The sequence below is a fragment of the Equus asinus genome, chromosome 4 (assembly GCF_041296235.1).
Source record: "Equus asinus isolate D_3611 breed Donkey chromosome 4, EquAss-T2T_v2, whole genome shotgun sequence".
NCBI lineage: Eukaryota > Metazoa > Chordata > Mammalia > Perissodactyla > Equidae > Equus > Equus asinus.
Genome location: NC_091793.1, coordinates 133339709 through 133367429, shown reverse-complemented (window position 1 = coordinate 133367429; position 27721 = coordinate 133339709). Strand labels below are relative to the sequence as shown.

The following is a 27721-nucleotide window of genomic DNA, read 5'->3' as shown; positions in this document are numbered from 1 at the left end:
AATTTTTAGATTCCCTTGTTATTCTTTTAATATCCTTAAAATCTGTATTGACGTCACCTTACTCATTCCTGATACTGGTAATTTATGTCTTCTCTTTTTTCCTCATCTGTTTGGCTAGAGGTTTGCTAATTTTCTTGATCTTCCCAAAGAACCAGCTTTTGGTTTTATTGATTTTTCTCTATTGTTTTTCTGTTTTCTACTTCATTCATTTCTGATCTGATCTTTATTTCCTTTTTCCTACTTTGAATCTAATTTTCTCTTCTTTTTTCTAGTGTCTTAAGACTGAAACTGAGATTTTTGGTTTGAGAACTTCTTTTCTAATACGGAACTTTCTTCTTTTCTTCATTTCTGTAGTATTAACTGCTATAAATTTCTCCTATGTATGGTTCAGTGTCATCCCATGAATTTTGACGATTTGTCATTTATGTTCAAAATGCTTTCTGATTTTCTTTTTGATTTCTTTTTGATTTAACTAACGAGTTATTTAGAAGTACTTTCTTTAGCTTTCAAATATTTGGAGATTTTCCAAAGATCTTTCTAGTGTTGATTTCCAATTTAATTTCTTTGGAGTCAAACAACACACTTTGTACAACATTAATCCTTTTAAATTTATTGAGACTTGTTTTATGATCCAGAAGGTAGCCTATCTTGGTAAATGTTCACGTACACTTAAAAAAAATGTGTATTCTGCTGAGCTGAGTGTTCTCAATTATGTCAAGGTAGTTGATCATATTATTTAAATCTCCTATATCCGTAATTGTTTTCTATGTGTTCTATCAATTATTGAGCCACGTATATTGAAAACTCTGACTCTAATTGTGTAATTGTATATTTCTCCTGGCAATTCTATCCGTTTTTGCCTCATGTGTTTTGAAGTTCTGATATTAGCTGCATAAACACTTAGGACTGTAGAGGGCACTTGAGTTGCTTCCACATCTGGCTATTGTGGATAATGCTGCAATGAACATAAGGGTGCATAAATCTCTTTAGATCATTGATTTCAAGTTCTTTGGATAAATACCTAGTAGTGGGATAGCTGGATCGTATGGTATTTCTACGTTTAATTTTTTGAGAAATATCCATACTGTTTTCCATAGTGGCTGCATCAGTTTGCATTCCCACCAGCAGTGTATGAGGGTCCCCTTTTCTCCACATCCTCTCCAACATTTGTAGTTTTTGTCTTGGTAATCATAGCCATTCTGACCACTGTAAGGTGACATCTTATTGTAGTTTTGATTTGCATTTCCCTAATAATTAGTGATGTTGAGCACTGTTTCATATATCTGTTGGCCATCTGTATATCTTCTTTGGAAAAATCTCTTCTCATATCCTCTGTCCACTTTTTGATTGGGTTGTTTGTTTTTTCATTGTTGAGTTGTATGAGTTCTTCATACATTTTGGAGATCAACCCCTTGTCAGAAATAATTTGCAAATATTTTCTTCCAGTTGGTGGGTTGTCTTTCCATTTTGTTCATGGTTTCCTTTGCCATGCAGCAGACTTTTAGTCTGATGTAGTCCCATTTGTTAACTTGTTTTTGTTTCCCTTGACTGAGTAGACATGGTATTTGAAAGGATGCTGCTGAGACCAATGTCAAATAGTGTACTGTCTATATTTTCTTCTATGATTTTCAGGTCTTACATTCAAGTCTTTAATCCATTTTGAGTTAATTTTTGTGTCTGGTGAAGATAATGGTCTACTGCCATTCCTTTGCATGTGGCTGTCCAGTTTTCCCAACACGACCAATTGAAGAGATTTTTCTTTCTCCACTGTATGTTCTTGGCTCCTTTGTCAAAGATTAACTTTCCATAGATGTGTGATTTTATTTCTGGGCTTTCAATTCTCTTCCATTGATCTGTGTGTCTGTTTTTGTGCCAGTACCATGCTGTTCTGATTGCTATAGCTTTGTGGTATATTTTGAAGTCAGGGATTGAGACGCCTCCAGCTTTGTTCTTTTTTCTCAGGATTGCTTTGACTATTCAGGGTCTTCTGTTATTCCATATAAATTTTAGGATTCTTTGTTCTATTTCTATGAAGAATGTCATTGGGATTCTGATTGGGATTGCATTGAATCTGTAGATTGTTTTAGGTGGTATGGACATTTTAACTATGTTTATTCTTCCAATCCATGGGCATGGAATGTCTTTCCATTTCTTTATTTCTTCTCCAATTTCTTTCAATAATGTCTTATAGTTTTCAGTGTACAGGGGTTTCACCTATTTGGTTAAGTTTATCCCTACATATTTTATTCTTTTTGTTGCGATTGTAAATGGGACTGTGTTCTTAATTTCTCTTTATGCTAGTTTGTTGTTAGTGTATAGAAACATAAGTGATTTTTTTAAATTGATTTTGTACCCTACAACTTTGCTGTAATTGTTGATTATTTCTAACAGTTTTTTCATGGATTCTTCAGGGTTTTCTATCTACAGAACCACGTCATCTGCAAACAGCAAGAGTTCCACTTCTTCCTTTCCAATTTAGATTCCTTTTATTTCTTTTTCTTGCCTAATTGCTCTGGCCAAAACTTCCAATATTATGTTGCATAGGAGTGGCAAGAGTGGGCACTCTTGTCTCATTCCTTTAGAACAATGATAATTTAACAAAGTCACAACATCTTCCTTTAACACTTCTTGCAGTGCAGGCATGCTGGTGATAAAGTCTTTCAGCTTCTGAAAGTCTTTATGCCACCTTTATTTTTTGATGGTACTTTCTAGGTGTAAAATTCTAGGGTTAAGTTTTTGCTGCTCTTTCAGTACTTCAAAGAAAGTTGCTCCATTGTCATCTCACTTGCATGGTGTACAATAATAAATCTGTTGTCTTTCTTGTTTTCTTTGTACATACATGTCATATTTCATTGTCTACTTTTAAGATTTTCTCATTATCACTACTTATGAACAATTTGATTTGATTATGATGTGCCTTAGTTGTTTCCCTCATGATTCTTGTCCTTGAGATTTTTTTAAAGATTCTTGGATCTGTGGGTTTATAGTTTTCATAAAAGAATAAGAGGTTTTTTCAGTCATTACTTCTTCAAATATTTTTTCTCTCCCTCCCTCTCCAATTGCATATATATTAGACTTCTTGGAGTTATTTCACTATTCACTGGCTCATTATGTAAATTCTCTTTTCTCTTTATATTTCTTTTTTTATAACTTCTTTTACTGATACTTTATATACCATAAAATTTACCCTTTTAGACTGCACAATATTTTTTAGTACATTCACAAAGTTGGGTGACCATTACCACTATCTAATTCCAGAATGTTTTCATCAAAAAAGAAACCAAAAAGAAACCTCTTACCCCTTAGCAGTCACTGCCCATTCCACTTCCTCCCAGCCCCTGGCAACCACTAGTGTACTTTCTGTCTCCAGAGATTTGCCTGTTATAGGAAATTCATATAAATGGAATCATACAGTATGTGGCCTTTGTGCCTGGCTTCCTTCACTTAGCATAATGTTTTCCAGGTTCATTCATGTTGTAGCATGTATCAGTACTTCCTTTCTTTTTACTGTTGAATAATTCATTGTATAGATATACTGTTTTTGTTTATCCTTTCACCAGTTGATGGACATTTGGATTGTCTCCACTTTTTCACTATTATGAATAATTATGCTATGAACCCTTGTGTACAAGTTTTTGTGTGGACATATGTTTTATTTCATTTGGGTATACCTAAGAGTAGAATTACTGGTCACATGGTAACTATGTTTAACCTTCTGATAAACTGCCAGGCTGTTTTCCAAAGCAGCTGTACCATTTTACATTCCAACCAGCTGTATGTAAAATTCCAATTTCTCCACATCCTCATTAACACTTGTTATTATCTGTCTTTTTTATTATAGCTATCCTAGTGGATGTGAAATGGTATCTCATTGTGGGAGTTTGGGGTTTTTTTTGTTTGTTTTTTTGAGGAAGATTAGCCCTGAGCTAACATCTGTGCCCATCTTTCCTTATTTTGTATGTGGGACACCGCCACAGCATGGCTTGATAAGTCATGTATAGGTCTGTGCCTGGGATGCAAATTGGCAAACCGTGGCCACTGAAGCAGAGTATGTGAACTTAACCACTATGCCACTGGGACAGACCCTTATTGGGGTTTTGATTTAAATTTTCCTTACAATTAACGAGATTGAGCATCTTTCCATATGCTTATTGCCCATTTGTATATCTTCTTTGAAGAAATGTTTATTCAGATCTTTTGTCCATTTTTAAAATTGGGTTTCTTTTTATGATGTTGTAGTAGTTTTTTATATATTCTGGATGCCAGTCCCTTATCAGATATATAATTTGCAAACCCATTCTGTAGATCGTCTTTTCACTTTCTTGATGGTGTCCTTTAAAGTACAAAAGTTTTTCATTTTGATGAAGTCCAATCTCATTTCTTCTTTTGTCACTTGTGTTTTTGGTGTCATATCTAAAATTCATGATCTTAACCTAAGATCACAAAATTTACTCCTATATTTTCTTCTGAATTTTATAGTTTTATCTCTTTATAAGTGGCAGAAATTGCATTTAAAAACTTTTAAACTCCCCAGCACAATCTCCAAAACCCAGAGTAAACATCATAATAATGATGAAATATTGGAAGCTTTCCTCTGAGATTGGGAATGAGAAGGGATGTTCATTAACATCATTTCTATTGAATATTGTACTGGAAATTTTAACCAGTTCAACAAAGCAAGAAAAATCAATAAGACATATAAATAAAATGTATAAGGATCAGAAAGGAAAAAAAACTGTCATTATTTGCAGATAACAGGATTGTATACCTATAAAATCCAGAATAATATATAGATAATTAAAATTAACAAGTAAATTTAGCAATTTCACATTATATATAGCCATCATAAAATAATCTATTGTACTTTCTATATCCCATAAATAAGCATTTGAAAATTTGAATTTTAAAATGTTACTATTTCTAATAGCATGAAAACCATCAAAAACCTAGGAATGAATCTAATGAAAGATGTGCAAGGCCTTTACACAGAAATCTATAAAAGTGTAGTAAGAGAAATTAAATAAGACCTAAATAAATAGAGAAATACACCATGTGAATGGGTTAGAATACTCAATAATGTAAATATGTCAGAACTCCCCAAAATGATATATACATTCAATGTGACACCAATCAAAATTCCAGCAGGTGTCTGATAGAAATTGACAAGCTGATTCTACAATTTATATGGAAATTCAAAGAGCCAAAAATAACCAAGAAAATGCTGAAGAACAGAAGTGGGAAGCCTACACTCTCTGATATCAAAACATTATAAAGCTATAGCAATGAAGACAGCGCAGTAATGTTGCCAGGACAGACGCAGACCATCATAACCAAATAGATTCCAGAAATAGACACACACAGACATGGGTGCTTCATTTTTCACAAGGAAAATGTGACACTACAGAGGCATGGACAAAGGACATTTATCTTTACAATAAATGGACTGGGTCAATTGATTATCCATGTTGGGAAAAAATAAAATTGGACCTCTATCTTACACTATACACAAAAATCAATTCTAGGGAGATTGCATATTTAAATGTGAAAACCAAGAAAGCTACTAGCAGATAATATAAGAAAATATCTTCACCAGCATAGAAAGGCAAAGACGTCTTAACACCAACCACAAAGGAAAAAAATTATAACTTAAATTAGGGATCTGTACATCAAAAAACATTAGCAATACATATGACAAATACAGGGTTAAGATTCTCATTAAGCAAATGTCTCTTAAAAATAGATAATAAAAAGATAAACATTTACCACCCTTACCCAAAAGTGAGCAGAAAACAAAAATAGAGAATCTATAGGAGATTTTTTATAGTCAGTGAACATACTAACATGTTCAATCTCACTAGAGAGTAAAGATAAAGAGAAATAAGATTTTTTAACCAAGTAGATTGGCAAAGATGACAATAAGAAAAAATAAATTTGGTATTAGCCAAGATTTGAGCACTCTCATAAACTCCTGGTGGGAATTTAAAGTGGACAAGTTTTCTGGAGACTATTTGGCAATGTATCTCAAAATCCCTAAAAAATATATGTATCTTTTCACCCAATAATTCTACTTCTAAAAGTTTATCCTAAAGGAAGAGTTGTAAAACTTTGCAAAAATGGATTTTCATCACTGCAGTGCTTATATAACAAGAAATTAGGAGAGAAAAGTCTAACAATAGGGAATTGGTTAAATATAATAATCCATCTAAGACATTGCCAGTATTATAAATAATGAGTTGGATCAAGGATCATCACCCAAGACGTCCAGAAGGGCAGGATGTAACATAAAGGAATGAAGAGGCTCTTGGCAAACTGGACAGCACATGCCCCTTTTGGAGACGGCAGCTCCAATTAATTGATGCCAAGTAAGAAGAGGGGGTGTCTGGTGTTGTCATAATACCCAACATTTTAAAAGAAGTCGAAAATCATATTTTCTATGTGAAATCTCCTGATTTTTAAAAGCTGTTTATTGTTTAAAATTTTTTTTTAAAGATTCAGTGGCCAAATAAAATATGTCATTTATGGACTAGATGCAATTCAAAGGCTGAGCACTCCAATGTACATACATGTTTATTGACATAGAAAGAGATCCATGATGTAGCGTTTTTATTGTTGTAAAAAGCCTGTTACAAAATAGTTTGTATAACATGACCTCATTTTTGTTAAAAATGAAAGCTTATTTACATGTATGTATAAACTCTAAACAGTGTCTGAAGGTGTATAAATCTAAATGTTAATAGCAGGTGATTTTTATTTTTTAAACATTTCTCTCTTTTTGCATTTTTATACTGATCATTAGTATTTTAGTATCATAAAATGCAATAAACTTCTTTTCACTTGTGGTTATAAAGAAAAAAGTTAATAGTTTACTTTAAAATTTTGAGAATTAAATTAAAAGTCAAAATCACTGAATAAATACTCTTGCGCATAAAATCAGACAGACTAGAATTCAAAGTCAATTCTTCCATATACGATGCCAATGGCCTTGAGCTTTCTCACCCATAAACTGTGCATAGAAGAGGGCTTTTTCTACCTCGGTTCAAGCCTGGTAAGGAGACAGACACTCACAGACTGTAATAACGTAAAAAGTTTTGTGTGTTTTTGCTATTCCATCCAGAGGCAAGACCATCATCAGGACCTTTTCCCTTGCAACTTCTCTACTGTCACAATCTAAAGCTCCTTCCTGCCCCACACCTCACTCCCTATCTAGCAATGATACTCAAAGCAATGGAGCAGAGAACAGCTGGCAACTCTTTGCCAGAAGTAGCCTTAGATGGGGTGGAATCCATATCATGTTCTCAAGAAGATTCGGATAGGTCCTTAGTGTGGGTGGAGCTCCAGGACAAATGGAATAAACTAGGGAAGCTACTTTCATGGATTGGATTTGACCGTCAAGTAAAGAAATGAATAAATATTCTTTGAGAGTTTGCCTTGATCTTCTCTTCCCATCTCTCTCTATCACCAGAAAAGGCAATGATTTCACCAAGTGAATGCAGGGAAGTAAAGAGGTCCACAGGTGAAGCCAACCAACTGGCCGATGTATGGTAGCTTTTGTTTCTGACTATATCACCTCTTTTTCAACATAAGGGACTTAGAAACCTCCATTCCACTATTCCTTCAACCATGCAGGTTAAGGATAATGGAAGCTCAAGATATTTTTTCAGGCTATTGCAGTATCATCGGAAACCTACCTTAAAATGAGCTCAGGTACTTCCCCAAGTGCCCAGTTTTAAACCAAAGGAGAAATTTCATCATATCTGGTCCATAAAAATATCATACTCTTTAAGATATCTTTGATATAATAACCCATTTTCTTTATCTTTCATTTTTCAATTAATTCACAATAAAAGAGAACAATAAAAGTGTTGTTTCATATCTTTACTCTTTCAGTAATGTGCAACATGAACATAATAGTGTTAAGAAGTCAGAAATAACTTAACACGGTAGCTATATATAAGATGTTTATATTTGCAAAATTTCAACAATTATCTTCCCTATGTTCCCCCAAATTCACGTATTTGTTAATCAAATTAATTAAGAAGCTTTTCAAAATAAAAGCAATGTTTTAAATAAATATATTTTCATAATCATAGAACATTTAGTTCTGTTGGAGGTAACAAACATATTACACTCAAGCACTTCATGAAGAAATTAGGGTAAAAATGATCTGGATGCAATTATAAATGTACCCTAATGAATCATTTGCTTCTTTTGTGTGTATGTTTTTCTTCACATGTTAAAGTCATATCACAGATGCTTTGTAATCAGTTAGTTCTTAAACCATCATGAAGATGTTATCCGACCCACAGAACTTCTATCAGCTCAATGTGCTATGGTATTATTTGAACAATGTTTTAAATTTAGTACTCTAAATTAAATTTGAGCAAAGCCAAAACCTCCGAGCTGCCATGTCTGTTAAAGAAAACAAATGCTAGACTCCCAGTTTGGAAGAATGAGACCTTCCCACAAATCTCAACCCTGAAATTTTATAACTGAGTCTTATTGTCACACCAAAACCCTAATTACAACAGAGTTCTCAGTCTTTCAGAGTACCACAGTGGTGGGTAAATAAATTCACTTATGATCAGCTTTTCCTTTGAAATCATATCTGTTTAGTAAACAACTACAGAAAACTTTCTAAAAATTGATTTTATTTAATAAATACTTTAAAGAGTTCACTAACTGAAGAAATAAATGACTTTGCTGATCTTTTCAGAAATTCTGATCATTTGTTTATCTTTCATTCACTTTTGTTTCTACTGTGATTTTTAGGACTTTTCCTAATCTACATTTAATCTATCAAAGCATCTATGCATTGGTAAATTTGGCTTCCTTCAATAAGAAGCTATGTTAAGATCTCTAAATTAAATGACAAATGTAGAGAAGTAAAATTAAACACAGCAACAGGTTATAGTAAGTGCTCTTTAGGATTTCAGATTAACAAATTTGTCCCCAAATGATAAGTAATAACTTACTAATGAATAATGCAACACAGAATAGATTTTAACAGTCTCTCTCCCTCTCTCTCTTTTTCTCTCTCTCTCTCTGTCTCTCCCTCTCTCTCTTTTTCTCTCTCTCTCTCTCTCCCTCTCTCTCTTTTTCTCTCTCTCTCTCTCCCTCTCTCTCTCTCTCACACACACACATATACATACACACACTTCCACCCACATCCATACATGGGTGTGTACACACACCTCAGAATTTAAAACTGTTACTAAAGATTTTAACTTAGATAAATTAACTACGATAAAATACTGACACTGTGAAAATATCTGTTTATGTCCAACACCCCACAGAGGGCATCTTTTTGTGAACTTTTAAAAAGCTTAAAGAAAGAAAACAAGAAAGAAAAACCAGAGTCCACGACAGGAAGGACGGGTGACCTGCCCGGGGTCACAGCTTCCCGTTCTCCTCTCCACTTTCCTTCTCCTCTATGGCTTCCAGGCTGCGCTTGCTCTTGGCCTCGGTGCCGCTGCTGGGGGCTTTACTAAGTCCACAAGACAAGCACGCCAGCTGGATCTGCTTCATGTTTTCTATAGCTTCGTTCTTGGCATTCTTCAACAGATCTCCTTGGCCCTACAAACAGGCAGAAATATACACCAAAGAAGAGAGTTACGGGCCAGACATATCCTGAGAGACATCACTCCACAGCTTCAGTGCTGTTACTCAGTGAGAAAACAGACCCAGACTCGAAAGCTCGCTTTTCCAAGGTTGAGCCCAAGGTTCTTTCCTAGCATTATTGACGGTCTTTGCTCTTTAAGCCGAAGACCTCAAACTTCTTGATCGGCTCTCTGGTTACCAGCAGACCCCTGAGATTCCTGTAGTAGGGAACCGCCTCAGGGGGACCCTGCTCCGAATGTACCAAGCACAGTCAGCCCTTCCATCACTGTGGTCTGAGACTTCACACACTACTGCAGCCCTGTCCCACCCAGGTCCAGCATTCCTAGGCTTGAGAGAAAACAAGCAAAGAAGCTCTTCCTTAAAGAACTGAAAATTACATCAGCCCCTCAGTGTCCAAGAGCTTACAAAGCAAAACATCTCCTTTAAAGTAAATCACATGCCTTATGAGCTCGTTTTTTACCTATTGGGTTATCCTTGCAATCTGCCTTTTGATAAATTATTAATTGCCGACATTCCTTCTGTCTTTCCCATCATCCTGAGGACAATGTTCCCATCTGCCTGATGGAGAAAGAGAGGCTCCAGAGGCTCAGCATGTCAATCAAAACAAAAAGCAAACAAGGATCACAGGAAATCACCAGCTGTCAGTTACATTAGGGCCCAAGAAAGAGCTTTTCCCATTATTTTTATTTCTTATTTTAGTTGATCGTTATAATGATCGAGTGTATGTGCTGACGCTGGCCCGGGGGCATGAAGGACCAAGTGTGGGGAAGCCAGAACATGTTTTGCTAGTGCAGACAAAAGAGGAAGCAGTTCCTTCCCTCCCTCCTCTCCATTCTCACGGCACTGCCTGACCGAACGACCCCGAAACTGTGAAGGATGATAGGGGAGGACATGGAGGTTCAGTGTAACCTCCTTTGCTGGAAAGTTCTTCTACACAGTGGAGACTCGGAGAAAGGCTAAGTCATGGAATGGGGTTTTAGAAGTAAACTTGGAAATCTTGTAGTCTAGCCTTCTCACGAGGAGGAAAGAAGCTGAGCCCGATGACGTTAAATGACTGACCCAAGGTCATAGCTGGTTAATGACTGAGCTGGGACAAAAGTCCAGGTCTTCTCCCTCTCGTTCAGCAGCCTATTCCACATACTATGTTTATAATTTAGACTAAGACTAAAGACTAGAGAACAAACAATCTGTCAGCTAGAGATAGATTTTCTAAGGGAAAAATATTCACTACACCAGCAGAATTTTGGGAACTAGTTTTGACAGTGTAGACATGCGTTCCCTCTGGACGTTGAAAAATGAAGTCACATCCACTTTGAAAACTGCAATTCTTAAGTAATGATAATAACAGTACAACATAGAAAGTGCTCACTCTGTGCAGGTACTCTTCTTGGCACTTTACATGTGTTCAGTCATTCAGTTGCCACCACATCCCTATGAGACAGGCACTTTCTTATTCTCAGTATACAGATGAAAAGCACTGAGGCCCAGAGCAGTCCCCTTGCCAGAGTCACAGTGCTGCTAAGTGGGAGAGCTGGGGCTTAAATGAAGTCCAGTGCCGGCTCCAGAGCCCATAGTCTTAACCACTCCGTGATATGGTGTCTCTTCAAGGCAAATCGTGCACTCTCTACAGAGCACAGAAAAGCCTCCTGCTCCTGTTACCCAAGAAAACCACACAGATAAAAGGAAAACCAGTGCCCGGTGGCACATCTGACAGGATTTAGAGATGGCATCTGGAGACTCAGGAAGATCAGGGATGCCAAGAACCCACGGGCGGGGACAAAAGTCAGAAGATCTTAGTTCAGTTTTTAGCTCCAAAAATTTCTCCCTGGACCATTTTCTCTTCTGAAAAAATGAAAATATTCTTCTGCCTCCCTAAGGATTAAAGATAATATGTTGAAAAGTTGTTTGTGATTTAAATAATCATAAGTAAACTATAGTATAAAATGATATGAAAAACAGTTAACAAATTCTACTTCTATAAAAAAACAAGATATAGCAAATATCTTGGCATTGTGCATATTTTAATATAAATTTTACTAACTTGTTTAAAATGGATCTACAAGAGTCTGATTCACAGAGACATGTACCGTATATTGCTACTGGTTTTACAAATGGAAAGATTCCTTTAAAAACCAAACTGTATTAATAAAGAGATTATACCCACACTCATTTTCAGAGTATTACTTTTAAGTGCTCCCTTTTCTTTTAGTTTTGAAATTTTCATCAAGCATTTTAAAAAGCATAACAAATGCAAAGTTGGCATCTTCGTTAATTGCAAAAAAACAGTGAAACATGAAAAATATCAAGCTAGGTGCTGCTGATGCATAATGCTCACACATCCCTTCTCCTGCAGCACGCTAGAAAACACGTCTCCTCAATCAGCCAGAAGGTCATCTGATCAGTTTGGAGAGGTGGCATCCAGGCCTAAATGCCAGACTGTGCCAGTTCTGGTAAATATAAGTCAGGCTCTCTAGAAAACAATGGCCAATTGGAGAAAACAGTTTGTGCCACCGCACAAAAACACAACACGCCATCTCCTGATAACCAGGAGGCAACAAGTTTTGGCTGAGCAATACAGGCAGAAAAGAACAGAAAGAGAATTTAAACTGTTAACTAAGAGAAGAAGAAAAAATGAAAGACTAAGTTATGAAGCATTTAGTAATGCTATGTAAACATTCTATTTATGGAAACATTTATGTAAAAATTTTGTTTTCTATTTTTTTAAGAAGGAGGAATAAAGGTCATCTTTCTGTTCTGTGGTTAAGGAATCAACTCCTTGAGTCCTCCCAATTAGGGTACCAGAACCAGAAAAGACGCATTTTAGGCAAAATTGTAAAGGGTGAAGTTTATTAACAACCCCCATCCTGGATGGCATTCCTTTTTCATGCTGACTTTTTCCCATTTATGTGCAGCAATTTGCCCTGACCAACTAGCATCCATCTCTCTTCTCTGTCACTGTCCCTCTCAAACTCCTCCTCACTAGCCAGTTTATACCACATCTCCTCCAAAAAGACTCCTCTGTCCTGTGCATCATTTCCCACAAGATGTACTAGGTATTCAGCTCAGCTAAGCCATTCAAAGGTACTGGTGTGTAATATGCATTTAAGGATTATTGTTAACAGGGCGTTTCTAGAGAATATGCTAGAAAATTCTCCTCAAACAGAGGTCTTGGTAGAGAAAGAGAAAGGAGAAAAGCCCAGGAGAATTCATTTTACTTGGTGGTATATAAATTGAAATGTTTCTTGGATACTAAAATAAACCTGGGATTGTTATGGTCTGGAAAGTAAAATTAATGTATGATTTGATCATTGAACATCCAACTTGAAAGAAAAGTCAAGCTGCTGCCAACATTTCGACATAGCAGCGATCTCATGGGAATTTGTAGTTTCACGCTCCAGGAAAAAAAATGAGAAGGACTGCTTTAATCCAAAGAAAAGGAAGAAGAAGAGAGGGTATCTCAGGTACACTGATGCTGATGGGATGAGGACTAGCAAAAGTCTCAAGAGCAACGGCCACCAATTCAGCCTCCACAGTTACTTGGCTTCCGAATGCAAGAGTCCATAGAAATCCCAACACAGTTAAAGAGTAACATTTGGAATCATGGAAAACCACAGGGAGATCACTACAGAGATTTTGAATCTGAAAATTAGTGACGATTAATAAAATTTTTTTAAAAAGAGACATTACACATTCATAGCCAAATCCTTTCAACTGCATTAAATGGCATTTAAAATATATTATGTAGAAATCAAGAAAGATCTGATGCAGTATAGATTGTACATGGGGCTGCTGTACAATACCATCACAATTTTTATACTACTACTAAGTTTATTACTGACAATAAAATACTATCACAACACAATACTATCAGAAGCTAACGCTTACTGAACACAATATACTAAGTGTAAACCAATTTGCACATATTACCTCTCTATATCATAACCATAAAAGGGGCTGGAACGCTAAACGTAAGTTATCTGTTAGTCATATACATGTAAGTTATCTGTTAGTAATATATTTTATTATCTATCGAAAGACATTTAGGGTTCTTGTTATTCCTGTTCTAAGAAATGCAGTTCCCCCCACTGTTTGAAAATAGCGTTGGCTACAGTCCAGCAGAGCAACTTACAGAAGACATCTGGAGCTCCTTCACACCTATTTTTCCCATGAATTGTACTATCCCTTGTGATATTAGTGCGTGAAAGAGCAGAAGGACATCATAAGCTGTGTCCTTGTCACGTATGAAGGAAATGCGTGGGTTGTCTCAGAGCACACCACAAATATTTGAAGCAGTTAATTAAGACTCTGGGAATGGAGAGACACTCTCATACACACAACTACACACATAAACAAATGCAGCCCTGACTCCAGGCAGACTTATGTGGGTATTTTTCAGCACACACTCAATGTCAGACTGATTCCCTTGATATTCTTTCCATGTGAGAGTCCACACCCACAGCTAGAGTCACCCATGGATAATTCTGTAGTAAAAGTTGGCCACAGACAGCACAGAGGAATTAGCAGCTCTTCATTTATTCCAGCTACCATCAGGTGGACAAGACCATACTGCGATGGGCTGTGAACTACTGCCATCTCACTGGTTCACAAACCATGTTTTTTGGGAATCTCTATATTATCTAAATAGGTTAAATGTTTTGCTCCGAAGAGGTAGAAACAACTAACAGTGTCTTTCACTTGAGAAATTCAAAGAGCAGGTCAAGAATGTGTTGATGTCATGACAGATGTATTTCCTTGATGTTCTGTTTCTGGAATATTGACTCTCCAGAATGAAGGCCTAGCCATGTAGGGAATGTATCCAAGATGTTAAGAAGAGTTACAGGGCACAAAGGTGTAGTCGTTAGGAGAGTATGTAGAAAATACCTTAACTGCACAAAAATGGAAGTTTCCATTACATTTTGTCATCAACACTCAGATTTATTATTTTTCAACACCTTGGCAACCAAATATTTCAACTGCATTCTACTCACTACTTAAAAAGTTCAATTTTTTACTCTAGGAACACACAAGAAATACAGATGAATAATTGTAGAGTAGTTCTGGTCCAAGAATATTGGCTTAATGGAGCTTTTTATGTTACTCTTCTCCTGAAACTCTGAACTCAAAACACATCAAACACTCCTTTTCAAATATTTATTACATGCAATTCAATTATTTTATTTTTATAGGAACAGAAAGGGAATTACATTGGACATGTTCACCTGAGCAATTAGGTTTTATAATTTTATATAAAGTTCAGTTTTTTAAAATTAGTTTTGTGGCTGATACATTTCAGTATTGGTCATAAACTCCAATTAATCAAATGTTTCCGAAGACTATGAAAACATAAGATAAATAAGTCTTTTTAAAACGTGTTAATATAGTTCTGAAGGAAGAATGATTTACAAGGTATAGAAGATATTTCAAAGAAGTTTTAAGAATAATTTAGTGCCAAAGAGAACACAACATTGCAAAATAAAGTAGAATGACATGTGCTTATTAAAGCACAACCACAGAAAAACCTATAAAAAATTTGAAGTCATACTCTGTTAAAATTCAACATAATGAAAATTACATTTGAAAGTTAAATTTGAAAGCATGTGTTTTAAGACCTGACAAATAAGATCTTCTTTTTTTAAAGATTGGCACCTGAGCTAACAACTGTCGCCAATCTTTTTTTTTTTCTTGTCCCTGAAGCCCCCCAGTACATAGTTGCATATTCTACTTGTGAGTACCTCTGGTTGTGCTATATGGGATGCCACCTCAGCATGGACTGATGAGCAGTGCCATGTCCGCACCTGGGATCCGAACCGGTGAAAGCCCGGGCCGCTGAAGCAGAGCGTGTGAACTTAACCACTCGGTCATGGGGCCAGCCCCTAAGATCTTCTTTTTCCACATTTCTTTCTCAAATAACATCCTGCACGGTTACAATATCTTTCTCATCAGGAAATCTTGACTAACTTGAAGGAATGAAGGACCCTATTTACTTCAAAACATTAGCTAATTGCATCTTAAGCAGAAAATCTTTGTATTAATCATGTTTTTTAAAAAAAAAGATTTTAGGGGCCAGTCCAGTGGCATAGTGGTTAAATTTGCACACTCCGCTTCAGCAGCCCAGGATTCACAGGTTCATATCCTAGGCATGTACCTATACACTACTCATCAAGCCATGCATTGGCAACATCCCACATACAAAATAGAGGAAGATTGGCACAGATGTTAGCTCAGCGACAATCTTCCTCAAGCATAAAGAGAAAGATTGGCAATAGATTAGCTCAGGGCTGATCTTCCTCACCAAAAAAGAAAGATTTTAATATAGAGAGATCATTTTTGTGTCTTTGTATATATAGAATACTGATATAAATGAAGTCTTTTAAAACATTATTTAAGTACTACTCACTAATAATAATATAATTAACATCACATTAATAGAATGAAAGATAAAAATCATATGATCATCTCAATAGATGCAGAAAAAATCATTTGACAAAATTCAACATCCTTTCATGATAAAACTTTCAACAAGTTGAATATAGAAGAAACGGACATCAACATAATATAGGCCATATAAGACAAGCCTACAGGTAACATCATACTCAATGGTGAAAAGTTGAAATCTTTTCCTCCAAGATCAGGAACAAGACAAGGGTGCCCACTCTCACTATTCCTATTCAACATAGTACTGGAAGTCCTAGCCAGAGCAATTGGGCAAGAAAAAGAAATAAAATGTATCCAAATCTGAAAGGAAGAAGTAAAATTGTCTCTGACTATAGATAACCTCATCTTATATATAGAAAACCCTAAAGATTCCACTAAAAAACTGTTAGAACTAACAAATTAATTCAGTAAAGTTGCAGTACATAAAATCAACACACAAAAATCAGTTTTGTCTCTACACATTAACAACAAACTATCAGAAAAAGAAATAAAGAAAACAATCCCATTTACAATAGCATCAAGAACAATAAAATACTTAGGAATAAATCTAACCAAGGAGGTGAAAGATTTATACACTGAAAACTACAAGATATTAATAAAAGAAATTGAAAGAGACACAAATAGAAAGATATCCCATGTTCACAGATCAGAAGAATTAATATTATTAAAATGTCCATATTATCCAAAGTCATCTACAGATTCAATGTAATTCCTATCAAAATTCTGATGGCAATTTTCACAGAAAGACAAAAACAATCTTAAAATTCTTATGGAACCACAACAGACCCCAAATAGCCAAAGCAATCCCAAGAAAGAAAACAAAGCTGGAGACATCACACTTCCTGATTTCAAACTATATTAGAAAGTTACAGTAATCAAAACAGTATGGCACTGGCATAAAAACAGACACATAGACCAATGGAACAGAAATGAGAGCTCAGAAATAAACCAAAGCATATACCTCTAACTAATACTTGACAAGAGAACCAGGAATACACAATGGGGAAAAGATAGTCTTTTCAATAAATGGCTGGGAAAACTAGATATTCACATGCAAAAGAATAAAATTGCACCCACTCACAAAAATTAACTCAAAATGGATTAATAGCTTAGATGTAAGACCTGAAATCATAAAACTCTTAGCAAATAAACATGGTAAAACCTCCTTGACATTGATCTTGGCAATGAGCTTTTGGATATGACACCAAAAGCACAAGCAACAAAAGCAAAAACAAACAAGTGGGACTACATCAAACTAAAAAGCTTTTTCACAGCAAAAGAAATAATCGACAAGATGAAAAGGCAACCTATGGAATGGGAGAAAGTGGTTAACATCTGAAACATATAAGGAACTCTCTCTATAGATATAGATATATAGACATATAAAATAACTCAAAATATATATTAAATGGCAAAAAATCAAGTAATTTGACTAAAAATGGGCAAAAGACCTAAATTGACATTTTTCCAAAGAAGACCTACAAACGGCCAACAGATACATGAAAAGGTACTCAACATCACTAATCATCAACGAAATGCAAATAAAAATCACAATGAGATATCACCTCACATCTGTTAGGATGGCTATTATCAAAAAGACAAGAAATAACAAGTGCTGGTGAGGATGTGGAGAAAAGGAAAGCCTTGTGTGCCATTGGTGAGAATGTAAATTGGTGCAGCCACTACGGAAAACAGCATAGAGTTGCTTCAAAAACTTAAAAAGAGCTACCATATGATCCAGCAATTCCACTTCTGGGTACATATCAAAATGAAATCGGGATCTCAAAGAGATATCTGCACCCCCATGTTCATTGCAGCATTATTCACAATAGCCAACACATGAAAGGATTCTGAGTGTCCATCAAATGGATGAATGGATGAAGAAGATGAGATAGATATATAGATATATATGAGATAGATATAGATATGTATCTATCTATATCTATCTGTACAGAGATATCTATATCTATATATCTCACATTTCATATATATATACATACACACACAAACATATAACATCTTTTTATACTGTCATGCACTGCATAACGATGTTTCGGTCAACAATGGACCGCATATATGATGGTGGTCCCTATAAGATTTAGTACCACATAGCCTAGGTGTGTAGTAGGCTATGCCATCTAGGTTTATGTAAGTACACTCTATGATGTTTACGCAACAACAAAATTGGCTAATGATGTATTTCTCAGAATGTATCCTGGTCATTGTGATGCATGACTGTATATAAAACATCTTCAATTTATATGAGAAAGAAGGTAATCCTGCCATTTTCAACAACATGGATGAAATTTTGAAGGCATTATACCAAATGAAATAAGTCAGACAGAGAAAGACAAATACTGTATGATATCACTAGATGTGGAATCTAAAAAACAGAACTCATAGAAACAGAGAGAAGATTGATGGTTGCCAGGGGCAGGGTGTTGGGGGAAATGGGTGAAGGTGGTCATAGGGTACAAACGTCCAGTTACAAGATGAATAAGTTCTGGGGATCTAACGTCCAGCATGGTGACTACAGTTAACAGTACCGTATTGTATACTTAAAACTTGCTAAGAGAGTAAATTTTAAAAGTTCTCACCACAAACTAAACTATGTGAAGTGCTGGACACATTAATTAACCTTATTGTGGTAATGATCTCACAAAATAGACATACATCAAATCATCACGTTGTACACCTACAACTTTCACAATGTTATATGTCAATTATATCTCAATAAAGCTGAAAACTAATACTAATATCATTATAATAAAATTAATAATAATCTAATAGCCACAGTGCTGACCACAGATACTGTTAAAGATGGATATCATCTGCATTCATCAATAAAACCTACTGCATTGAGATGCCCTTGTTGAGCAGAGCTTAGAAAGAAGTGTGGAATTTAACGTGTCCAATTCCCATTCATTGTCCCTATTGTTCATTGTTCTAAGCCACATATGTGTGAACTGAGACACTCCCACCTCCACCCTTTGACTTAGGAACAATGGTGGTCTCCTTTAGCCATCAATAAGGACTAGGACCTTTAATTTTGCTTTATTCACCTATATACCCATCAAGCAAATATTTATTAAACATTTACTATATACCAGATTTTGTCTTTGACCTATAGTTCTGAACTCTTATCAAAACCAAGCCCCTTTCAAATAAATACTTTGTACCCTAAAGTGAAAGTCATAAATAATACCACCTAGTTATATACATTATGAAAAACTAACTAAATATAGTATCTTAGCTATACTATAAGGAGAAATAAGAGAATGGTCATTTAGAACAATATGTATTGCAATATGTAAATGCCCTTGCAGGCACAAGAAACCATAATGAAGTAGGCAGATGCTTGCACTTACTTAATATGAATTCATTTAAGTTTAAAAGAGAAATAAGATCAGATGCCATTCTACAAACACATAAAATATGGGGAAATGACAGTGTAGACATACCAGATAGACATTAGTATGAAAGCAAATAATGGCAACAGACCAGACTCATTTGCATATAATAGAAGAAGGAAGGGAATAACCTTAATTAAGGTAGGGATAACATGCCAAAGACGAGTACAGACTCTCACTACAGAGAAAAGGTCTGTCAGCCCCACAAGTGAGGAAGTAAATAACATCCATACACCCCACCAAAGGTGCCAAACCTTCAAAAGTACCTCAAACGACGTTTTTCTTGTGATTGATAATATCGGCTTCTACTTCACAGGACACTCTGGGATGCCTACCATGAATTGTCAATAATAACAAATAAAGTACCACATTAAAATCAATTATGTCACTTTCAGTGTGTTCCAATATTACTGCACAGCAATTATACAATCAAGTAGAATGCCCGGAGTGAATAAATTACTCAATAGTTTGGAAACAACATCTTTATTCATTCAGACTTCCCTCTCAGTAACTGCCTTTTCCTCATGTACTGGGCCTTTCATATGACTTCCTGTAAAAATATTAACATTATTTACTGCAGCACTGCGATTTGTATTTTAGAGGGTTTAGTTGGGCAGGACTAAGAAAGTCTTGCAGCACACAGGATAACTCTTCCTCATGTTGCACCGTCCTGCACAGTGCAGGACATCCAGCATTCCTGGCCCCTCCCACCAAACGCCAGGGGAATCTTCCCTGTCACCTCCACAATTTCCAAAACACCCTCTAGGGGGCAGTACTGAGCCCATTAGGAACCATCACGTTAGACATTGGGGATACCATGGCGAGCACAGATACCCTTCCTGCTCACATAAAACTTAAGCTGAGTTAGAAACACAGGCAAAAATCGAAAAACCACAAAAATAAAGTTACGTCTCATCACAAGTTGCGGTACGCGCTTAAAGGAAAGGAATGTGATGCTGAGAGAACACGTAGTCCAGGGGATGAGGCTGGGCTTTCCTGTTTAAGTGACGGTTGAGCAACGATTTGAAAGATGAAGAGGCACCTTCATTTCTTTCTTGGCATCTTACAATCAGCAATTGTATAATTACCGTACAAATACAATCTAAGAATCTTTTGAAGCTTGCCTTGACTCTTCAATCCTCCCACAGTCCTACAGATACAGATATAGGTTGCATGGGAGAGTGTTCTGGAAGGATGCTGCCTCCAAAGCACAGCACCAAAATTGCTTGATATCCCATTTTTTCTTATATTTTAACCACTTAGAATTTATTTTGTTTCCGTGAAATTTATACCTAAAAGAAACACTGAAAGTGGAAAATACTCAATAAAGTACCATTTAGTGATGGTATCATTTTGTTCTGCAAAAAGTAAGAGTTCTTAGCAATTATTTCAAATTTTTGAGACATTTGAAGAACAGCTATAATTTTTTTTAACTTTACAAATGAAGAAAAGGACTCAAGAAAGCTAGATAAATATATTGCCCAGGTTCACACAGGAAAGAAATATGAAGGAAATAACTAATAATGCCTGCTCCCCAGGCCAATAGATGCTTTTCTTCACTGTATTATTTTTCTTTGCATTTAGGTACATTACATAATATGTTGCACCTGCCATCTAATAGATGTTAGAAATGTAAAGAAGAAAAAATAGCTTAAGACCTGTTTGGTTTAAAAAAGAAAAAAATCCTCTGATAGAAGCCTATGAATGTCCCAAACAGAAATACTGCCTTTGTGCTGACACTTCAATGTTTGATTTTTGCCTTCAGTGTGGATACAGAGTTTCGAAGAACGTAATAATTTTAATCTAAGCCATATTTTCAGAAAAGTAAAATACAAAAGCAATGGTAGAAGATTCATGGTGTGAGAGGTGTGGAGAAGACGATCGGTTTTCACTTTAAAGATATCATCATAAGTCCTAATAGATCCAATAGAAAAGAAGATTACAAAAGAATCCAATTCTTTGCAGGCACCCGCTGAACATTTTAAAGGATGCTGTTAACGTGAGGACTCAGGAGTTAGCTCTCAGATCGCTGGGATACTGATTCTCCTTGCAGCACCCATGAGCCTCCCACATAAGTCGGCTGCCCTGATGGCGGCACGCGCCAGCTGTGCCGGAGAACCAGGACTCCAGAAGGGACGCAGGAATACATCTGGTTCTCAGGACTCCACATTTCTCTCATATAATAATAATCTGGCCTAGAGACTTTGAATTGTAACCATATTGCTATTCTATAGGTAAACTTACAGTGTGATCTCCATGGTCAGACTAGTGGGTTCAAATCCCAGCTCCACCATTTACTAGCTTTTTGACCTTGGGCAAGGGCACTTGGTGCCTCAGTTTCCTCATCTGTAAAATGGCTATGATAATTGTACCCATCTCTAGGCTTGTGGCAAGATTAAGTGAGATCATATATGTGAATCATTTAGAACAATGCCTGGCATATGTGGCAAACTCTAATGATTGTTAGCTATTGTTATTCTATAAACAAAAAATTAGAAGGTTTCAGTAAACATGTTTCACTATCAATAATGACAATGTTACAGACATCTATGGTAGTTTACCTCATAAAATGTGAGGAAACAAAAACCACTTTGAAACACAAAAAAAGGCAAGTTGGTGAAGTGAGGAGAATAAACTGTTACTGAGAATAAAATTCAGGGTTGATCACCCATTAGTCCTATGAAAGACCCCATAATGATTCAAACAGAAGGAGTGACGATGCTCTGATGTGGGAATTTCCCTTGGGGAATCTCAGAGCATGTCATCCTCTCCCCATCAAAAGCTTATTTTCTTATTTGTAATTGAGAGGTTACAATATTTTTCAGTGTAAAGCACCGAAGCATTGCTTGCTTTTGGAATAGAAAATTTTAAACAGCTGTTTCATTTAAGCCAGATGAGAAAATAAAAATGAACTGAAATCATCTGTCACCAAAAGAAATTAATGACAAACATTATCCTTTGTGACAGACTTGTTATATTTCTGAAGATACCATAAGATGGCCTCCTGCGAGGGTGCTCTGGTTACGAAGCCATCTGTCTGCTTTGGGCAAAGGACCACGGGCCTCATCCGCTTAGAGAAAATGTCAACAGAAGCGCTGCAACACCAGTGAGCTGAATATTAGAAAACCTCGAGCTAAACTTTAAAAATATGATTCAACTGCAGAAAGCTATGAATTTAGGTTTGTGTGATGAGACTGGGATCCTGAACATTCTCTCACAGTCATTTTGACAAAAGAACCCTTCAATAAAACCATACAAGGGCACTGCCTGATTCCTCTGCTCTGTGCTCCTTCCCTCCCTTTACCTGATCATCTGCATCTATGTCAATAGATCTAATAAGAAAGGACAGAAGATTAATATCAACCTTTAGCAAGGTGACAAAGGTAATTAATTCCCTTTCAAATGAAATTTTAGTAATGGATGGTCATCAGCACAAAAAACAAGTACTGTTAAAAAGTTCCAATATCTCAAATTAACTTTCTTTAGATAATAAATGACCTTGAAATCTGAATTCATGCTACTATCCTAAGTGCCAGAAGCCAAACGCAGAAGGAGCTTTATAGAAACCTCTACTTAGCCAACTCGTGCTATTTCCATTTCAAAACGATCATCTACAGCAGCTTGAAAGATGTGGGATGCTCCAAACCCCAGAGCAGACAAAGGCTAGAGAGACAGTTACTAATAGTAGAAAGACATTTTTTTTTTTTAAAGATTTTATTTTTTCCTTTTTCTCCCCAAAGCCCCCCAGTACATAGTTGTATATTCTTCGTTGTGGGTCCTTCTAGTTGTGGCATGTGGGACGCTGCCTCAGCGTGGTCTGATGAGCAGTGCCATGTCCGCGCCCAGGATTCGAACCAACGAAACACTGGGCCGCCTACAGTGGAGCGCGCGAACTTAACCACTCGGCCACGGGGCCAGCCCCTAGAAAGACATTTTTAAAATGCATTCTGGTATTTGTTTGGTAAGGTTTCACTTTAAGAAATTACTGATTATATTGCTTAAATGATTGACTACTTGATCCAAAAAATAAACCTGCAAAAGTGCCTGAACAAGAGGGCACAGCAATAACGACGGTCCGCGACCAGAAGGAACTGATCACAAAATGCCTTCAGCTACTTCACCACCTCCACAGCGCTGAGAATTTCAGCAAGCAAGTGGCTCCTCGTGACATTTGGTCTTGTGCTGCACAACTCCAGGGGCACCATTCATAGTGCCTTCTATGTGTACGGCATTTCCTGCAGCCCAATAACAGCCATACTGCATCTGGTCTAGACATGTCCTTTTACCAAGGACATTTATTCTTTATTCTCTGTGAAACCATAATGCTTTTAAATAGGCTGAAACTGTCCCCTTTAGGAGTGCATTGTGGCGTGTGCAGGGCTAGCCCATCCAGTGGCCCTGTGGGCACCCAATTACGCTGGCATGAGTTCTGGGTTCAGTGTCAGTTGCAGTGGCCAAATAGCTATTAGCAAAACATTGTCAAAGGAGCAACTGCCCTGCGCCATCCACCCAATGGGGTATTTTTTAATTAATGGTGTAAGGCAACTATCAAATGAAATGGGCTACTTCTTGCTAATAGTTAATTAATTGAGAAGTGGCCAAGTTGGCTCCCTCCACAAGGACTCTTTGGAGATTTGGCCATTACTGAAGTATTCATTGTTGAGGACCCAAATCCAGCAGGGCATTTGGTTAAACACCAGACTACTGCTCCTCCAAGGAAAGGTCAAGCCTGTTTTCCCCCATCTGAGACTCATTCAACTTTCAGATCTCAAACTCAAGCCATCTATAACACCAAACCACTAGCAACACATTTTCCTCCAACTTTTTGTGTTTATTTTAAAAGTTACACTACACCCAAGTTGAAATAATAGCATCTATATTTCCCAGTTGTTCATATGATGTTACATTGGCTTAATCAATTCATCTATTCTCACCTATCTATGTATACTTCACCCTAAATACCCTAGCAGGCATATCATGAAAATAAGCACATTCTATATAACCACAGTATTATTATCACCCAATGAAATTAACATTCATTCAGCAATTTCATCTGATATGAAGTACATATTTAATTTCCCCAAATGTCCCAAAACACCTGTTAAGCTTGTTTTTTTTTTTTTTTAATAAGGAAGATTGGCCCTGAGCTAACATCTGTTGCCAATCTTCCTCTTTTTGCTTGAGGAAGATTGGTGCAGAGCTAACATCTATGCCAATCTCCCTCTATTTTATGTGGGATGCCTCCACAGCATGGCTTGATGACTGGCATTAGTTCAGTGCTCAAGATTCGAACCTACGAACCCTGGGCTGCTGAAGTGGAGCGCACAAACTTAACCACTATGCCACCAGGCTGGCCCCCCGTTATACTTTTTTTAAAAATCAGAATCCAATCAAGGTTCACACACAACTAGCATCTCTGAAAATAACGATGGAGGTGGTGAAGAGAGAGTCAAAGCTCGAGCGACAGAGGAGGGCGTGGGAACTCTACAGCCCGTTCACAGCAGTAGGGCTGCTTCCTTGAAAGACACGCCTTTCCACGGCTGCACCGCTGTCCACTTCATGGAATACACACCATCAAATCATCACATACACTTGTCAAAACATTTCTTCTGATTGTCAAATACCATCACTCTTACAATCTTATTTTTAAATCAACTTTATAAACATACATGCCTGGAAAAATTCATCATACATTCACCAAACCCAATCGATTTTGTCAGTGTCTTGCAGACGCCTCCCTAAATGCTCTTCCTATCCAGCTTCAGGTTTCTTCCCAGAAAAAATGGCTGTGAAAATCAAACTATCAGAAACTAGTGGAAGAGGACATTCCTATGCAATTCCAATATTTCAGTAGCTGATATTTTTCAGCTGATATTTTTAGATATGCAGATCAAAAAAGCTACATTTTTAGAGGAACTTTAAATTATCACCATGTAGAAAATCCAGAACTTCATTTGACAAACCTTCTGTGTCCTGTCCATGTGCACAGATTCTTGCTACAGAAACTAGCCCCAAGCTGACCTTGAGCTGGGTTGGCCCTGCTCTGTGCTATAGGTGCCCACCTGCCCGGCAACAACTGGTTGGACAGAGCATTCACACGTGGCCCAAGAGTGGCCCATGAGGGGCTTTTAAAATACAAGCCACTTTTAAGTTGGAGCTTTCTGGACAGCAGTTTCTCTACAGTTTTACATAGCATATTTTCTCTTTACTGTAAAATTGAGTTAACATGAAAAATACTGCTTTATGCCATAATAAAAATATTAGTACTTACTGTCTTTTTAAGATTATATCAATGTAGAGTATTAACAGGTATTATCTTTCCCTCAAATGTTGTATTTAATATTGTTAAATTTTTTAAACATTAAAGAGTAACCATCTTGATCTTTAAAAAAAAAAAAAAAAAAAAAGAGTGGCCCATGAGTAGCTGGCCAGTGACCTCTGAGCTGTCCTGACTCCAGGCAGCAATGACAGTTATTAGTCAAACCAATCAGATTAACTCTCTCAGAAAGTGAGCATGGGAAATTCAAAGAGCCTTAGTCAGTTGCCAATAGAAAGTGGTGCTAGAAAATATACAGAAGAAAGGAAGAGAGAGGAGAGAGCTAAGCCCCTCTAAGGCCTCGGCACTAGAGTAACAATCCACAAACTCTTGCTGCTGAGGGAGAGGAAAAGGTAACACAGTCCCCTACAGCCTGCTTGAATCATCAGGATCTTCTGGCCCGAGTTCTGTGAGGCAGCCCATCCTTCTCTTCTTCCCAGGAGATGCATGTCCTGCATTGTCACCGATAGCCTCATTGAAGAAGCCTGAATGAGTCCCTGTTCCCTATAACTCAGCCAAAAAAAAAAAATTTACTTTAAATGAGAAATGACAGGCCTTTTACAATTTTAATCACAGCATCTAATTGGTTCATAAGCAAAGCAAAACAGAGTTTAAAGCATGCTTTTGTCTGCGCTAAGGCTTTCCAAGCTTCTGGCAGAGAAAGCCAGAATCAGTCAAAAGAAAAGAGAGGACAGGGGTTGTGGCTGCTGTCTGCAGTGGAGGAATGATTAACAAATTGTGAATTGGCTGTGTGACCTTGGGAATAGCACTAACTCCTGCGGGCTGCAGTCTCCTTCTCTATTAAATGAGAGGATTGAGTGAGATGTTCTTTGAGTTCACCTTATATACTGAAAGCCTATCACTTATTAATTACGGCTCGGTTTAAAATTGCCGTGTTAAAACTCATCACTTAATTATTTTAACTAAGAAAGACTATCTAGTAGGAAAAAAGATAAAGAGGCAATTAAAGTGTTAAGATAGGGAAGAACAGGGCACCATGAAAACACACACACAGGAGAGGTGCCTGCCCCTGCTGAGGGGGGACGGGCTGGAGAAGACTCCGTGTCAGTAAAGGGATCCTGAAGACTTGGCACCTGAGCTACCAGCTGAAGCACAGACGCAGTGCCCGGGCACACTGTGTAAGCCACGGAGGACGGGCTCCGAGGGAGCAGGGGTACAAGACAAGCCTTCGAAGCAGAAGGCACAGCCACGTAACTGCTCAGCGTGAGAGCAAAACTGGCGCCACTGAGGAACTGGAAAAAGTTAAGCATGGCTGGAGCAGTGCGTGGTAGAGGAAGGCGATGAGAGAGGAAGGAGGACCGGAAGGAGGTCACGAAGAGCTCCATGGGAGAAGTTAAGAAGTTTGCAGAAGCTGTGGGAAACCTTGGAGGGACTTTAAGCAGGGAGAATGGCCATGACCAGACTTACGTTTAGAAAGGTCGCCCCAGCTGCTGGGCTGCAGAGAGGGGCAGAGATATATGGGGAAGGAAAGATTTTTCACTAACTCAGGTGATAAACGAAGAGAAGAACCAAGGGGATAGCTATGGGATGAGATCTCTTAGGGAGATACTTAGGAAGCTGGCCCAATAACCCTTGGTAACTGCTTAGAATGAAGGTTTAGGGAAAAGATCAAGGATAACTCCCAGGATTCTTTCTTGGATAACTCTGAGCTGTCATTCATTCACTCAAGTAGGGATACCAGAGGTGTCGTGGAGGGCAGACAGGAGATGTGGTTGGAGATGAGCACAGTTTGAGACATGCTGACCTCGCCGTGGCTGAGAGACCTCCAATGTGCCATGCCTGGGGGGGAATGGAGAGGGAGGGGTGGCAGGTAGCGGTCATCTAGACATAAAGAGAGACACATGGACCAAAGATGTCCATTTGGGATTTGACAGCTTAGAGAGGGTACTAAAAACCATTTGCATGGACAGTGTGGAAAGAG

At 37.2% G+C, this 27721-nt stretch overlaps 1 protein-coding gene across 5 annotated transcripts in view; it reads right to left on the bottom strand.

The window, feature by feature from the left end:
* Window positions 1-6549: 6549 nt before the first annotated feature.
* PLCL1 (phospholipase C like 1 (inactive)) overlaps window positions 6550-27721 on the bottom strand; it is a 328998-nt gene continuing 307826 nt past the window's right edge. For 4 of the 5 annotated variants that reach the window (XM_070508297.1, XM_014845974.3, XM_070508296.1 and 1 more), the window contains exon 6: window positions 6550-9573. In XM_070508297.1, the coding sequence (XP_070364398.1) occupies window positions 9391-9573 (183 nt within the window). In that variant the 3' untranslated portion in view covers window positions 6550-9390. Of the gene's footprint in view, window positions 9574-23198; window positions 23385-27721 lie in introns of those variants that run through there. The other variant, XM_070508295.1, reaches the window with a different exon arrangement.